General features: G+C 44.0%; 1 protein-coding gene across 3 annotated transcripts in view; it reads right to left on the bottom strand.

The window, feature by feature from the left end:
- The window catches only part of LOC126235027 (solute carrier organic anion transporter family member 74D-like), a 215,347-nt gene that overhangs the window by 86,493 nt on the left and 111,002 nt on the right, over positions 1 to 17,852 (bottom strand). For all 3 annotated transcript variants that reach the window (XM_049943766.1, XM_049943779.1, XM_049943773.1), the window contains exon 7: positions 4,469 to 4,612. In XM_049943766.1, the coding sequence (XP_049799723.1) occupies positions 4,469 to 4,612 (144 nt within the window). The remainder of the gene's footprint in view (positions 1 to 4,468; positions 4,613 to 17,852) is intronic.

The following is a 17,852-nucleotide window of genomic DNA, read 5'->3' as shown; positions in this document are numbered from 1 at the left end:
TAAAATTTATGTTAATAATGATTACCTGCAGACCTAGCTATGTTAGAAAGATGTTTAAAGAACTTTGTTGTTGATGAAATAATAGACGAATAATATAGGTCTGACAAAGTTGGAAGATAATTTTGAAATTGGTTTAGTAATGAAGTTTAATTAATTTGAGACAAAAATAATGGTAGTTAAATGAGCAGGAAATAAGATAAAAAGAGTAGTAATTCATAAATTGGAAACCTTGAGTGCTTAATGATTTCAATAATCAAAATTTTCAGTACAGTGATCATAACAGTTTCAGGGTCCCCCCCCCCTCTTTCTTATTCATTTGAATTCAGAAGTATACTGAACTGATTTGACGAGCAGAGTTAAAATCAATATAAAACCAAAATTTATCAGGGTTTTACCTTTTTCAAAATTGACATTGTATGTGTGTTTCGAAAGTGCTATTTCTAGGGTAACCTATGCCCGATTTTAATCAGATCAATAGACAGTACGAAGTTTGTAGCAAACATTATAGTGTAATGTTGTGTATTTATGGCTTGTCCATATTAGTACAGAAAGTGAAATTATTAGTTCAGTAGATTTTCTGGTTCTAAAATTTACCATATCATGCACTGTTATTACGTGTTGTTTTGCATGCATGTACACCAACTTGTACAGGAAAGAAACTCAGTTAATGCCTAATTAGGCTGGCGACTGTTTTATTAACAAATTGGTAGCATCTTCTGTGTTGTTTCTTGTCCGTCCTAACGTGTAGTTGCACTTCGGATTTGCTTGACGTATCATTGTTATTACTGAGTGGGTGTAAGTCTGATTTTGCCTCCATTCGGGTACACGCGGTCAAAATCTATACAAAAATCCTTTCTCTTAAGGTGAAGCCCGTCAACTTACCATAGTACAGGCTTTAAAGAGTATCGTGCGCCAATAGCGCAGTTTTACAAACTAATTTCCATAACATGCACACGTGGAGTGTACACAATCCTCGCCACGTAGTTGCAACACATTTTCAGCGACGACTTTCCGTAAATGTGTGGGCGGGTATGCTCGATAATTACATTATTGGTCCCTATGTTGTACCTGCACGTTTGACTGGTAACTATTACCGAACGTTTCTAGAGGAAACATTGTTACCAACGTTGTTAGAAGATATTCCGTTAGGCATTCGTCATAACATGTGGTTCCTCCACGATGGTGCTCCACCCCACTTTGGTCACAGAGTACGATATCCAGGACGATGGATCGGGATTTCGGGTCCACGTCGACGGCCAGCACGCAGCCCTGATTTAAATCCACTGGATTTTTACTTTTGGGGCCATATGAAGGAACTTGTTTATGCTGAGCCAGTAAATAATGTGGACGAATTGACGCAGAAGATTTTAGATGCTGCCAGTACCATAAAACCCAGTGTGCATGTGTGTGAATGAGTGCGACGAAACTGGGTTCGCCGTAATGAAGCATGTGTGGAAGCGAATGGTGGTCATTTAGAACATTTATTGTAGTACTGGTGTAAGAGGAAACGAAGTTCAAAAATGGTTCAAATGGCTCTGAGCACTATGGAACTCAACTGCTGAGGTCATAAGTCCCCTAGAACTTAGAACTACTTAAACCTAACTAACCTAAGGACAACACACACATCCATGCCCGAGGCAGGATTCGAACCTGCGACCGTAGCGGTCGCGCGGTTCCAGACTGTAGCGCCAGAACCGCTCGGCGCAAACCGCAAGCTTGCAACCTGAAGAAAGAAGAGGTACAAGCCATTAAGAATCTCAACGCCGACAAGAGTATATTGGTACTGCCTGCCGATAAGGGGAATGCGACCGTCGTAATGAAGACCGAAGATTATGAGCAAAAGATCCGAGACCTATTAGATCCGACGACGTACCGAAAACTAAGCGCAGATCCGACGCAACGTATCACACGGAATACGAATCGATTGATCAAGGCGTCTTCTCTGCCGGCGGACATACAGAGAAACCTGCGCAACACAGAAGCCCTACCACCTCGGCTGTATGGATTACCCAAGATCCATAAGAGCAACGTTCCACTGAGACCGATCGTTAGCGCTCCTGGATCACCGACATATAAGCTGGCAAAACACTTGGCCTCTCTGCTCCAACCACACGTGGGGAAGACCGACACATACATTAAGGACTCAGGTCATTTCATTGAGAAGCTGAAGAAACTGAAACTTGCACCAAACGACATCCTGGTCAGCTTTGATGTTGTTTCGTTATTTACGAAAGTGCCACTCAGTGACGCTCTGGAGCACATCGGTTCCATTTTCCCGCTAGACATCAGAAAGCTCTTCCATGCATGTCTCACCACGAGCTATTTCACGTGGAATGGCGACTTCTACGAACAGCTGGAAGGCGTCGCATGGGTAGTCCTCTCAGTCCAGTGGTGGCCAACTTCTTCATGGAACAATTCGAAGCACAGGCACTGGACTCGGCCAATTGCAAACCTAAGGTGTGGTACAGGTACGTCGATGATACTTTCGTGGTGTGGAGCCATGGTGAAGAACAGCTCGGTGAGTTCCTAAGACACTTGAACAGCCTCCATGCCAACATAACATTTACCATGGAAGTAGAAAAGGACAAGAAACTGCCATTTCTAGATGTGCTGGTCACAAGGGACGGCGAAAACCTGGGACACAGCGTGTATCGAAAACCGACTCACACGGACCGATACCTGCACAAACTGTCAAACCACCACCCGAGCCAGAAAAGGGGCATGATTAGTACGCTCGTAACGAGAGCAGGACGAATATGTGAGCCGCAACACCTCAAACGAGAAATGCAACACCTGGAAACAGTCCTGAGGAGCAATGGGTACTCCACAAATTATATTAGAAGTGTAACTGAGCCAAACACTCGGCGAAGTAAGGAACCAGAAAAAGAAATGTCGGGTACGGCCTTTCTGCCATACATTCCCAGAGTGACGGACAGAATCGGCCGTATATTGCGCAAACATGGCGTAAAGACGATCTTCAAACCGACAAGGAAGATCAAAGAGTGTCTTAGATCGGCGAAGGAGAAAAGAGACCCACTTTCAATGTCGGGAATATACCGCATACCATGCACATGCGGAAAAGTTTATGTCGGGATGACTGGACGATCCATTAACACCAGGATCAAGGAGCATAAGCGACATTGCAGGTTGGGGCAGGTGGAGAAATCGGCCGTGGCAGAACATGCACTGAATGAGACCGACCACGTAATAAAATTCGCCGACACGGAAGTTCTGGCTGTAGAGAACCACTATCACACGCGCTTGTTCAGAGAAGCTGTAGAAATACAAAAACACGCGAACAGTTTGAACAGGAAAGAGGAAAGCCTTAAGGTCAACGGATCCTGGCTTCCCGTACTGCAGCGAACGACCGTCGCAGGTAGCAAGAGGAGAACCGCACCGGAAATGACCGCGGAGAAGCCCTCGGACGTTGGCGCGCCAGGTACATATAGTCTGCGCACGTGAGCTCGGCTCCAGTTCACCACCGGCAATGGAGGGTGAAGCTTTGACAATGCCAGCCACTCGTGCTGGCGAAACGTCAGAAAAATCATTAGATGAACGTCGGCCGAAGTACCCGAGACAGAAGCCAATAGGCAGTTTGTCAACAAGTGGCCACGAAAGCCTCAACAATGTGAATTTAGTATTCGTTATGGCATTGCCGTAAAAAGGAGAAACAGTTGATTGTAATTAATGCACAACTATCTGCTTGGTGATTGATTGAATTTGTACTAATGGAAATACATTGTGTTTGATATTAGCTTGTCATTACTACTACGACCTTCGTTATCGACTTGTTGAGAAACAGACCGGTTGTATTCAATTCACGTAAAGCAAATTACACGTTCTTGACAACCCAAAAACCGTTTACATTCCTTTTTTCGGTACCACCTGATTATCACACCACGTCGTTGTACACGTCTAGTGATTTCAATCCTCTGGTCGGCTCGTTGCCTTTCTCTGGCCGCCCCGTCATTGTAGGCAATAAGCTCGGTACGCCGTGTACTGTCGGTTGACTACGTAAACAGATATGCGTATAGTATCTATCCTTCGAACATTAGGTTTTAATAATACAAAAATAAAGTACATGAAACAAGAAAATGTCATTAGACTTTTTTGTCAAGCACACCGAGATGTACCATCTATATAATTTTGGCGCCTTATACCGTGTACACCCTGTATATAAAAAGCCAATGCGTATGGATTTATATTTACGTGCAATTCCACCATCCTTCCCAGTCGATGAGTGTTCTCAGAATTTTGGTTCACAGAGCGCACATCACTGCTGACGAGAGTAGTCCGCAGGACTATTCCAATCGACAATGCTAATTCTGGTACAAATATCTATGCCTTTAAACTCATTTTCACTAATGTATAAAAGAAGCAGCAAACTGCTGTCGGTAAATTCAACCACAACTAGAGCGTTTTAGAACGTTCCTTAAACGGTATTAACTAATATATTAAACGTTGCTACCTGCGAAGGATATCTTGGCGACGTCGCCCGCCACTGTCTGGTGACCGGCGTCTGCACGCCGCTGGGCAGTGCGCGGCAGCTGTCGGGGGAACATCACCAGCACGCCCGACAGCACCACCGCCACGCAGCCGAACGGCACCCACGCTGTGAACACGAAACAGCAAAAAATGATCAAGATAACTGACAGCACATTCCAAACAGCACAGGAGCAGAATAAAGCGAGGACAACACCAGCACACCGCGCCATACGAGAGCACCGCCACCGAACCGAATACGTCAAAAGGGCGAGGTGCCTAACAGTACATACCTGACGGCGCTGGGACGGAGCGCAAGCTAAATTTTGCGCTGCCAGCGGCAACTGTTGTGGGAACAGCCCCAGCTCACCACGGAGAACAGATGCATCGCCGCGCAGCTGAATGGCATTCACACTGCGCTGCGAATACCACACACAGTTCAAGGTGCTGAGGAGTAGCATCATACACGGCTGGTAGGTAATTTGTGATAACCTGTCTTGCTACACTCAGTGACACTTGGCCTTAAACCGTCCGCATACTGGACGTATCCCTCCAGACGTGGTGTCCGTCGCAGTTTCTGCACGCTCTGGAACGACCTGCTAATGTCATTGTATATAACGTGTTCGTCGTCTCGATTTGTCTCCGTAGCACTCTCCCGTGGCAGTTCAAGGCTGCATCTGGCGCTAAAAGCTCACAGTTTCCTTATGAGAATAGACACGCATAAATTGGCTGCGTTAACTCTGTTAGGGACTGTCGAAGAAGAGCGGAAAAATTCACGAAGAAAATCCTGGACTCATCCATGGTATGTACAGTGAATTGCTAGTAGAGGAACACTACGTAATGCTGTGCAACCATCTGAGATACTACTAACAGAAGCTATTCGTTAACTCAGTACAGTTTTCAACCCATTTTAGGTTATAAATCGAATGGAGTGGAAGTATAGTGTCTAATGTAGTTCACACATTTACAATACCCATATTCTCGACGTTGCGTTCACTATCAGCACTCTGAAGTAACGTACTTCATCACATAGATTTCAAGATCAATATCGTCACTGCGCGATAGCGATGGAAATGCTACCGATTTTGGTGCCACTGAAGCGGAGTTACTAAATACAGTTTTTCGTAATTCCTTCGCGAAAGAAGACGAATTAAATATTCCGGAATTCGGAACCAGAACAGCTGCTTGCATGAGTGACATAAAAGTAGACATCTTAGGCGTTGCGAAACAACTCAAATCACTTACGAACGGCAAGTGTTCTGGTCCAGATGGTATACCAATGAGGTTCCTCTCGGAGTATGCAGACACAAAAGCGCCTTTCTTAGCAATCATATACAACCGCTCACTTGACGAAAGGTCTCTTCCTAAAGACTGGAAAGTTGCAAAGGTCACGCCAATATTCAAGAAAGGAAATAGGAGTAACTCAACGAATTACAGACCCATATCACTGACCTCAATTTGCAGTAGGATTTTGGAGCATATACTGTACTCGAACATTATGAATCACCTTGAAGAAAATGACTTATTGACAAATAACCAACACGGATTCAGAAAATATCGTTCTTGCGCAACACAGCTAGCTCTTTATTCCCATGTAGTAATGAGTGCTGTCGACAAGGGATCTCAGATCGATCCCATATTCCTAGATTTCCAGAAGGCTTTTGATACCGTTCCTCACATGCGACTATTAATCAAATTGCTTGCATATGGAGTATCGTCTCAGTTGTGTGACTGGATTCGTGATTTCCTCTCAGAGAGGTCACAGTTCGTAGTGATAGACGGTAAATCATCGGCTAGAACGGAAGTGATATCTGGCTTTCCGCAAGGTAGTGTCATAGGCCCTCTGCTGTTCCTGGTTTACATGAATGATCTAGGTGATAATCTGAGCAGCCCCCTTCGATTGTTTGCAGATGACACTGTAATTTACCGTCCAGTAAAATCATCGACGATCAATTGCAATTACAAAATGATCTAGAGAGAATTTCTGTATGGTGCGGAAAGTGGCAATTAGCACTAAACAAAGAAAAGTGCGAGGTCATCCACATGGGTACTAAAACAAGTCCGATAAATTTTGGGTATACGATAAATCGCACAAATCTAAGGCCTGTCAATTGGACAAATACCTACGAATTACAATTACAAGCAACTTAAATTGGAAAGACCACGTAGGTAATATTGTGGGGAAGGCGAAACAAAGACTGCGCTTTGTTGGCAGAACACTTAGAAGATGAGACAAACCCACTAAAGAGACAGCCTACATTACGCTTCTCCGTCATCTGCTGGAATATTGCTGCGCAGTATGGGATCCTTACCAGGTAGGATTGACAGAGGACATCGAAAAAGTGCAAAGAAGGGCAGCTCGTTTCGTGTTATCTCGCAATACGGGTGAGAGTGTCACTGATATGATACGCGAGTTGGGGTAGCAGTCACTGAAACAATGTCGGTTTTCTCTGCAACGAGATCTATTTACGAAATTTCAATCATCAACTTTCTCTTCCGAATGCGAAAATATTTTGTTGACAACCACCTACGTAGGGAGAAATGATCATCATAATAAAAAAAGAGAAATCAGAGCTCGAATGGAAAGATTTAAGTGTTCCTTTTTCCCACGCACCATTCGAGAGTGGAATGGCAGAGAAGTAGCATGAAAATGGTTCGATGAACCCTCTGCCAGGCACTTCAGTGTGAATTGCAGAGTAACCATGTAGATGTAGATGTAGATTCGTTTCCTAATTTCGTTTGAACATAAGAGGAGATTTTTTCGAAGCTGCGTACTGAAAAAGGTATTTCCCGGCAGTCAATCAAGCCAAAAGCCAGGTTACACTGAGGTGACAAAGTCATACGGTACCTAATATCGTGTCAAACCTCCTTTTCCTTGGCTTACTGCAGCAACTCGACGTGCCATGGGGTGAACAAGTCGTTGGAAGTCCCCTGCAAAAATACCCAGCACTCGATTATGTCCTATTGATATTCGATGGGATTCGTACCTGGCGATCTGTGTGGCCGTATCATTCGCTCGAACAGTCCACAATGTTCTTCGAACCTATCGACGACAGTGGCCCAGTGACTTGGCGCATTGTCATCCATAAAAATTCCATCATTGTTTGTGAACATGAAGTCCATATTTGCAATAGGGTTTTGGAACACATACCGTATTCGAACATTATGAAGTACCTCGAAGAAAACGATTTATTGACACATAGTCAGCACGGATTCAGAAAATGTCGTTCTTGTTGAACACAACTAGCTCTTTATACTCATGAAGTAATAAGTGCTATCGACAGGGGATGTCAGATTGATTCCATATTTTTAGATTTCCAGGAGGCTTTCGAGACCGTTCCTCACAAGCGTGTTCTAACCAAACTGCGTGCCTACCGAGTATCGCCTCAGTTGTGCGACTGTGTTCGTCATTTCCTGTCAGAAAGGTCACAGTTCGTAGTAATAGACGGAAAATCATCGAGTAAAACAGAAGTAATATCCTGCGTTCCCCAAGGAAGTGTTACGGGCACTCTCTTGTCCGTGATCTATATTAACTACATAGGAGACAATCTGAGTAGCCGTGTTTAGATTGTTTGCAGACGATGCTGTTATTTACCGTCTTGTAAAGTCATCAGATGATCAAAACGTATTGCAAAACGATTTAGATAAGATATCTATATGGCGCGAAAAGTGGCAATTGACCCTGAATAAAGAAAAGTGTGAAGTTATTCAAATGAATACTAAAAGAAATCAGCAAAATTCCGATTACGCGATAAGTCACACAAATCTGAAGGCTGTAAATTCAACTAAATACTTAGGGATTACAATTACAAATAACCTTAATTGGAACGATCACATAGATAATATTGTGGTAGAGCAAACTAAAGACTGGGATTCATTGTCAGAACACTTAGAAGGTGCAACAGGTCTACTAAAGAGACTGCTTACACCACGCTTATCCGCCTTATTCAGGAGTATTGCTGTGCGGTGTGGGATTCTCATCATGTGGGACTGACGAATGACATCGAAAAAGTACAAAGAATGGCCGCTCGTTTTGTATTATCGCGAAATAGGGGAGATAGTGTCGCAGACATGATACGTGAATTGGAGTGGCAATCATTAAAACAAAGGCGTTTTTCGTTGCGACGGGATCTTCTCATGAAATTTCAATCACCAGTTTTCTCCTCCAATTCCGAAAACATTCTGTTGGCACCCACCTACATAAGGAGAAATGATCATCACGATAAAATAAGAGAAATCAGGACTCACACAGAAAAATTTCAGTGGTCGTTTTTCCCGCGTACCGTTCGGGAGTGGAACGGTAGAGAGACATCTTGAATGTGGTTCATTGAACCCTCCGCCAGGCACTTTATTGTGAGTAGCAGAGTAATCACGTAGATGTAGATGTATGGCTGCAAATGGTCTCCATGTAGCGTAACATAAAAATTTCCAGTCAATGATCGGTTCAATGGGACCAGAGGATCCAGTTCATTCCATACAAGTACAGCCCACACCATTATGGAGCCACCACCAGCTTGCACATTGCCTTGTTGACAACTTGGGTCCATGGCCTCGTGGGGTCAGCGCCACACTCGAACCCTGCCATCAGCTCTTACCATCTGAAATCGAGACTGATTCGACCTGGCCCTGGTTTTCCAGTCCAGTCCTCTAGGGTCCAACCGGTATGGTCAGGAGCCCAGGAGAGGCGCTGCAGGCGATGTCGTGCTGCTAGGAAAGACACTCGCGACCGTCATCTGCTGCCAATGCCCATCGACACAGTGGTTGGCTCCTTGAGGAAACTGTTTACAGAACTGGGATGGTCAAAAGAGGGAGATTAAGGGGCTGTGTGAGTTGAAGTAGGATGGTGACTGGCACCTGTGTTATTAGGTTAGTCAAGAGAGATATCCTCCGTGAGCTTTGGCATTGGTAGGTGATTTCCCAAGTGAGTACGAAGGGATCCGAGATAAGATTAGGTAATGTGAGGCCACGTAACGCGGAGATCCAAAAATTTTTGTTAAGATTCTGAAACGTTTCATGAAGGATTAGATTACTACGTAAAAGTTTGTGAATAGTCGTGAATGGGTACGGAAAATTCGTATTTTTCAGTGAGAATTGAGACTTTCTTTCGAAGAGTATAATTTCCGCTTTGGGTTCAGTGCAATTATGACTGTGAACCTTCTGAGTCCCAAATGTGATGAACTGCCCAGTATTTGTGGGAGTATTTAAAACCGTTAAATATCGTACTTTTTTATGACCTCCTCGGGAACTGCCGCCTTATGGTTGGCAAGGAGGTTTGTGCATTCTGCTATGACAAAGAGAGGTATGCTGATGTTAGCTTATGCTCCTGGCAGGGCCACCCAAGCCAGACAGGTCCCTTACGCAGGAGTCAGACGAATAACTGTTCACAACGTAGGGTGGCAGGGGGATGGGGAAGAGATCCTAGTTGCAGGAGCCAACCTCGATGTAAAACGGAGAAGGGCATCCTACGAACCAGGAGAGATTAATCAATAGCTGTAATGGAAGCAACAACTCAAGGGAGGCAACACCAAAAGAAAAACAGTGTACTGGGATACCTCCATCTAGCTACCCTGGTTTACAGGCCGGTGTCCTGTAACGGGGCAATCATAATATTGCTCAGAATCTCCAGAAAAAAAGCAATTGGGGCAGATAAATTCAAGTAAACCGTGGAATTCAACAGGAATAAACGACTTGAAATAGACACTGCATTCAGATTGGCTACTTGGAATGTCCGAAGTGTGAAAGATAAAGAAGGAGAACTGCAAAATGAAGTCACAGAATATTGACATGGCCATCATAATGGAAACCAAATAGAAATCAAGAGGTTCCACAACAATAAACATGTTGTTGTTGTTGTGGTCTTCAGTCCTGAGAGTGGTTTGATGCAGCTCTCCATGCTACTCTTTCCTGTGCATGCTGCTTCATCTCCCAGTACCTACTGCAACCTACATCCTTCTGAATCTGTTTAGTGTATTCATCTCTTGGTCTCCCTCTACGATTTTTACCGTCCACGCTGCCCTCCAATACTAAATTGGTGATCCCTTGATGCTTCAGAATATGTCCTACCAACCGATCCCTTCTTCTAGTCAAGTTGTGCCACAAATTTCTCTTCTCCCCAATTCTATTCAATACCTTCTCATTAGTTATATGATCTACCCATCTAATCTTCAGCATTCTTCTGTAGCACCACATTTCGAAAGCAGTATACAGTAAAGCTGTATGCCCTCGGGAAAAGTCACGGCTGTAGTCCCTCAGAAAGAAAGAGCCTTTGCTAGAGTTGCTGTTTTGTGAAAAACGACTTTAACAAACAAAAAACACCCTAAAACAATCATCAGTGGAAGGATAATTGTGGTCAGAATAAAGAAACGATCATAGGAACAGCACCAGCGTTCCATTCCGGACACAAAGTCCATCGCGTGACCTAGGAGCACCAACGTTGCGAGCACCACGAACAGTTTACTAACAATAAGTTGTCCGTGTTGGACCAATGGAATTGCGCGACTGTACCTAAATCATATCGAATTGTAAATTCAGCAAAGTGTCTCATTGGTTATGATAAATTTACACAGCCTGACCAAAAAAGGGAAGCACACAGAAGACATGATCGGATGTCGACGTAACTTCGTCCAAGTACGAAGTACACATCGGCTGGTACACAGGATGACTCACCTAAAACTGCCACTGATGTGCGGCTTTCACAGAAGAGATTGGTAGTCAGGGGCTAGTATTGTTAGCCGACCAACACATTTTTATAACACTTATGAAGTGCGTATTTTGTGCAAACATACACTTTTGAAATGGAAAAATGCCCATTGATATTAAAAAATTGAAAGTAGGGTAAATTAGAGTGCCAGTGGTATTTGTTGCGGGACTCTAGTGCTTGTCGTTTATGAGACATCGTATTTGGAAAAGTTCCCACAGCGACACTTGTACAATATCTGTGGTAGCACACAGTAAAGAACAACGCAAATGCATACACTAGATATGTGGCTTCTGACAAGTAACGAGACACTTGAGCATCACAAGTTGTGTTCAAAATGATCACCGGCAGCGGCAGTACATGCTTCCAGTCTGGTATGGAACGACTGCTACACACGTGCTAGCACTGCAGCGGAGATGTCAGAGCAGGCTGCAGTAATATGTCATTGCGTATGATCAAGTGCAGCCGGTATGTCCTTGTAGGCAGTGTCTTTCAGCTTTCTGCACGCGTCAAATACGGGGAAAGGGGCTATCTACGTACAGGTTTCCAACGATCTGTACTGTAGTACTTCACGCGCTGTGGGCTGGACAGCCGTCACGTTGATGGTACAGGTTCCTCCTTGGCTGCAAAGGAGTGTCTTCTAGCATCCGTGGAGGATGGTCTGTTAGGATGCTGCGATACTTGTGCACGTTCAGTGTTCTGTCTATGAAAAACAGAAATGTGAGCTGATGGTTCTCTATCCCACATCACACGTTTACACTCCATAGACGCCGACGATCGACCGGACCAAGCCAACAGGGATTGTCAACAGATCAATAATGCATGTTTCGGCGGCTTACCTCGCCATGACTGGTAAATGTATCTTCATCACTGAACAAGATACGTGATACATCTATAGTATCTCGTTTGATTGCTCATGTACAGTAGTTAACAAGATTCTCATAATCATTTCCATGCAGTTCTTTATGGAGTAAGATGTGATAGGGGTGAAGTCTATGTTGATGGAGTAGCGTAGGACACTTGCCTGACTCATGCCACTAAATCGTGCGATTGGGCGGGAGCTAATGTGCGGATCAAATGCTACACCAGCAAGAACATTACTTCAAATGGCTCTGAGCACTATGGGACTTAACATCAGTCCCCTAGAACTTAGAACTAGTTAAACCTAACTAACCTAAGGACATCACATACATCCATGCCCGAAGCAGGATTCGAACCTGCAGTCGCGCGGTTCCGGACTGCGCGTCTAGAACCACGATACCACCGCGGCCGGCAAGAACATTACTTCCTCCCTCTTCTGTCGTCACTTGTTTCCTTCTGTCACGTTGTCTAGGTGTTACACTACCACTTTCACGTAACGGGTTGAAGAGGTTGATAGATAATTGCCGAGGTGGTTGACATCTGTTGGGATATCTTCCAGCATAAACCGTACAAGAACGAGCTGTATTCTTTCTACTCCCCATGCACCATGACTGTATCGGCTTTTTCTGCATTGGTAAATCCCGTCATTCACTCACGACCTACTGCTTGGACTCTCACACACTGACGAGCAAGTCGCAATGTATTCAAGGAACACACAAGCAAACTGTAAGAAAACATAACATCGTACCTAGCAACTACGCAGGTCGAATAGCACAAACAAGTGTCGGTGTCGAAGCTTTTCAGACTACGGTATCTCATAAACGATTCGCATTACGATCCTGCAACCAATACTACTGACATTCTAATTTAGCTTCCCTTCAATTTGTTAGTATCAATAGGTGTCGTTCCATTTACAAAAAGTGACTATTTGCACAAAAAATACACTTTGTAAGTATTGTTACAAGCTGTTTATTGGTAATGATACGAGCCGCTGAGTACCAACTCAGCAGCACTCAACAGCACTTTCCATTTCCGCAATATTTGCGGTGCAAGTTTTAGGTGATTCACCCTGTATTCTCTGTGCAAGTATAACAGCCAACGGAGTGTATTATTTTTGTTCGTGTTCAACGTTGTTGCCAGGCCTGGTACGTTATGTGAAGACGTCAACGGAGTTAGATATTGACAGGTCACTGTGAAGAACACGTAGATGCTGTGTACTCTTTTGAGACAGCGTTATCAAAACTGACAGAGCTTAAAAATGGCTTCAATTGTAGGTCTCTATTGGCCGTCTGGTCGAATCATATAATATACGGATTTGTGGGACATTCGGATGTAGCAGTGGCCCGATGTTGAACGGCATGGGAACGTGAGGGAAAACATACTTATTGTCAAGGTTCCGGCCAACCACGTCTGACCACCACGAGATAGGGTCACCGGTTCTGAACCAAATGACGTAGTGTCATACGCAACATCCTGTGTCAGCCCTCGCCGTTGGTCGGATACTGGCGACAGTGAAAGTAGGGAATTATCATCCCACGCGTAGGCTGCCATAAACACCGCAGCACCAATGGCTGCATTTGGAATGGTACCGTGACCAAGAAGTACGGAATCTCGATGAATGGTGTCGCATTGTGCTCACAATGAATCGCGATTCTGCGCTAACCCGGATCACCATTGTCCTGGAGTATGGTGGCGACCTGGGAAAAACTCTTCAAATTTTTTGGAAAGGCACAGAGATGTCAGACCTGGCGTCATGATTTGATGAGCCATCTGGTATGACTTCATGTGTCGGCTAGCAGATATGAAGGGAACTCTGACAGAAGACCCTTGCGACGACATGTGTTATCTCTCATGAGACAGTATTATGATGCCTTTTTTCAGCATGACTGTGGTCGTCCACACATGGCACGTATCTCTATGAACTTCGTGCGTCATTTTGAGGTACTCCTGTGGCCAGCAAGACCATTATATCTGCCCCCAATAGAATCTGTGTGGGTCAGCATGGATGTTAACTCAGTCCCACTGCCACTATCCAGAATATCGAGGACCAGGTATAACAACCATGTGTGAGCTTGCTCAGGAGATGATGCAACGGCTTTTTAACGCCATTCCCAACAGAATCAGTGCACGCAGCCAGGCCAGACAGCATGCAACATCATATTGATAAGTGGGCTCAATTTTCGAGTATGACTCGATTTATTAATCAGAGGAAAACATCAAATGGTCTGTGGAGTTCCATTCAGTTACCAAAATTTCTTCTTGGTACTTCGCTTTCTTTGTCAGGCCTATATTTATTTATTGCTTGTTTAGCCTGGCCAGATAAGTCCTTAAGACCTTATCTTGCATCTGATCAGGAACAACAAAATTGGCAGTAATAGTAATAATAATAATAGCACTAACAATTAAGATAAAATGATGGAATAAATTAAGAATGATATGAATTAATTATTACATAGAAAACTCAATAATAATAATTTTCATTATTAACAAAGAAGTTATCATTTGCAGTAATAATAATCATAATAATAACATACATCATAATAAAATAATGGAGTCATTAAGAATAATGTTAATCAGTTTAGCACTTTTGAAGCCTTGTTTCATTAGAAATGGAAGGGGTATTCAAAGAGGAGAGGACTGAAATGAAAGTGACGATGGCTGCTAGGAAATAGAGAATCTGAGTACAGAACTATATAGACAAGGGGAGGGAAATGTGGTGGGTGAGGATGGGTTGATGAGTGTCAGCGGCAAGAAGAGATAGTTATTATGATACAACGTGGGGCATTAGATGTCTTTTGAAGTTTTGATGGATTTTGAGAAAGATTGTTCAAGAGTCAGGTTCCTGATAAAGGGAATGATTTAGAGAATATAGCTGTGTTGGCTGGAGGTACGAGAGTATCTTACTTTGTTGAGAACGAATATTTCTGCTATGTTGGTCAGACAGTAGCGTAAGGGTTGAAGTGCAATAGTTGAGAAGACGATGCAGCAAGAACAAGGTATGATTATCTTTAAGCTTATCGGCACTAGCCGTGGTAATTGTTCATAGCAGGAGTGATATGGTCGAAATAGCGTACATCACAAATGTATCGCACACAAGTATTCATCATCAGTTCCAGCCGGCATGGGCTCTCGCACGAAAATCGTTGGAGAACAGATCACCATATTCATCAATCATCAAATCATGCTTTTCCAAAAAAATCCAGATCACGCGGTTAAACTTGCAGAGGAATACAAGAACAGAACGCAAGCAATGTAATATGTGCGCCGAGGGCGGCAGAGGAAAAATACCCAAGTTTACAATGAAGGTGAAGTTCACTGCACCACAAGAAAATAATCTTCTCTGACGGGAGTAGTTTAGACACAAATAAAATAATGCAAAGAACTCTTCCGTAATATACAGCAACAAAATAATATCTGAAGCAAAAGGCCTGTTAAAATCAAAATTACTTTTAAAGTACCACACTCAATGTTCCTGCACTAATGTTCCCCTCTGCAGTATGGGTAAGTACCGTAACACCCAGCCTTAAAATAAAGCGATTTTCGTCCGGGTGCCAGAGGAAAACATTCCAGGTAAACCACTGCTCAAAATCGCCACGAAAATTCCTCAGTGAATGGCATAAAGTGCGCCAATGAAATCGTCGCTTTCCTTGGGGCGTTGTTTCCCCACACATTTCGTTGTTGGGAATGACAGTTCGCTGCGAGATGAGCAATACGACGATGATGACGAAATGGACCACTGCTGCCAACATCTGGTCGTTTCAACTCTACTCTATGGACATTGTGCGGCTGCAACTCCAGTGGAAACGATCTCATTTCTTTGTAGTGCAGCTTGACAGCAAGTTTAACTTTGCTTTACAGTTTGGACCTCTAGGGACCGTTCAAAACCAGGCGACGAAATCTGAACGTGATCCGAAGTAGAAAACTTTTTGTACACTTTTTCAGCCCTCATTTTTTGAGCCCACTTGTGGCGTGACAACGGGAGGGTTCGGCACTGACACATGTGTGAATAAAATGACAAAGTGTTCCTCTAAGATCACCCAGTGAGGCAACACCGTTTGTGCCACCTTTGCCACATTGAAAATGTACCTGTCAGGAACTTCTACGCAATAGTCTCTCAGCTGCTTTAGCGCCTGAAGTTAGATAACTTCCACGTAAGGGAGTCGAAAGTATTATCTGGCCCTCAGACGCTGGAGTTGCCGCTAGACTGAATTGGTGTAGAAGTTTCTCACAGGTACAGTTTTAATGTGCTCAAGAAAGGTGTTTGGGTGGCACCGAAGATGATTCCGGACTGGGGTTCACCACCAGTGGCCAGCTTTGTCAAGAACGTCGTCCTGTTGTTTATCGCACTGCGAACTATTGTCTTCGACCAAGAAATATTCGAGAATCAACGCCCCAAGAGAGAGTTGATTTCATTCACGCCATTTATGCCACCACCTCAGACCTATTCATGTCTAGTCTGAGCGGCGGTGTATCTGAAATGTTTTTATCAGCCACCCATACGAAAACTGCGTGATTTCAACGCTGCTTGCCGCGGCTCTGACCTCCATCGTAGAATAGCTGAAATGAGGGTAAGAGAGGGTGTGATGACCTTTCCATCGTGAGACACGCCCACGGTGGCGTTGGGTGGAATTGTGGTGAAATTTGCGCTAATGTAAACTCATTAACGGACCTTAGATGTTGTACGAACTTCTGAAGTGTGGCCTCCTTCGCATTTGTCGAACCTTGTGTTTGAAGCATCGCTAAGGCCGAGAATGAAGTCGCAGGGTGTCACGTTTTTGCATCATTACAGGGGAAAGTTGTACACACCTTCGAGCCAAATTTAGAACTTTTGTGTTGCAATGGGAGAGAATTAAGGAGTTTCGAAAAAAATGTGCTTTTATTTTGTTGTGCAGTGTATGGCGGGCCAAGATGCTCCTGCTTTCGTCAAAGAGCACCAGCGCACAGGACAGGAGCAGCGCCACACTTCTTATCGTCGTCCACGTTGCAGATTCCACAAATCATTCAGTAAAAGTTCTAGTCGGGGTCAGAACGCAATCAATGTGTAGGTCTGTGTGCGGCAGTTGTCGAGGAACCGTTCTGTATGTTGACGGCAGTGTCATAATGCAAGCAGAATGGAGTCCATAATGCGAATACCACGAGTAGTTCAAGGTGCTTCACAGCAGAGGTGTAAGCAATTTGATAGTTTCTGGCAACTACATAGAAAACAGCTCCATTATTGAGGAAAACAGCGGAGCCATGCAGCTGAATGACCAGGTCGTGTCAATAACAAAATCGCTGAAATGCAACTTGAACTGTAGAGCCAGAATACAAATAACGCTGGAACTTAGCTTCTTATTTGTGTGATGGGAGCCTGGAGATTGTAATCAAGCACTCAGCAAAAGTGCTTTTCGTGCGAAGAGTTGAATGGCACATTGTCTTCATTCTTCTGCCTTATCATTTCTGACATTATGTAAAACAACATTTTCGAAACCGTAGAGATGCGTTTAAAGCACCAGCAATTATGCGATAGAGATTTAAATTCTGAGAGCGGAGTATACGCATCAAGTGTGGCGCAAGATACAGCATCAGTCTGAGTTGTACTTCTTTGCCACTGAATGAAGAGCATTTCCGTAACCAATTCAAGCAAGAGAAGCAGCGGTGGAGCCTTTTCAGCGATAAGTGTCTCCTTTATCAGTGTCAAATTGAACTGAATTTATCTGAATGGAATACAGCTCGTTTCAGAAAACTAGGAAGAGCACGTTGAACGATTTTTCTTAGATTCCGGGAAAGCCTAATTTGCAACAGTGTTTCCCATGACGTGAATGAGAACTTT

Source organism: Schistocerca nitens, chromosome 1, assembly GCF_023898315.1.
Source record: "Schistocerca nitens isolate TAMUIC-IGC-003100 chromosome 1, iqSchNite1.1, whole genome shotgun sequence".
Classification (NCBI taxonomy): Eukaryota; Metazoa; Arthropoda; class Insecta; order Orthoptera; family Acrididae; genus Schistocerca; species Schistocerca nitens.
The sequence above is the reverse complement of the archived record's forward strand: the minus strand, read 5'-3'. Positions and strand labels throughout refer to the sequence as shown.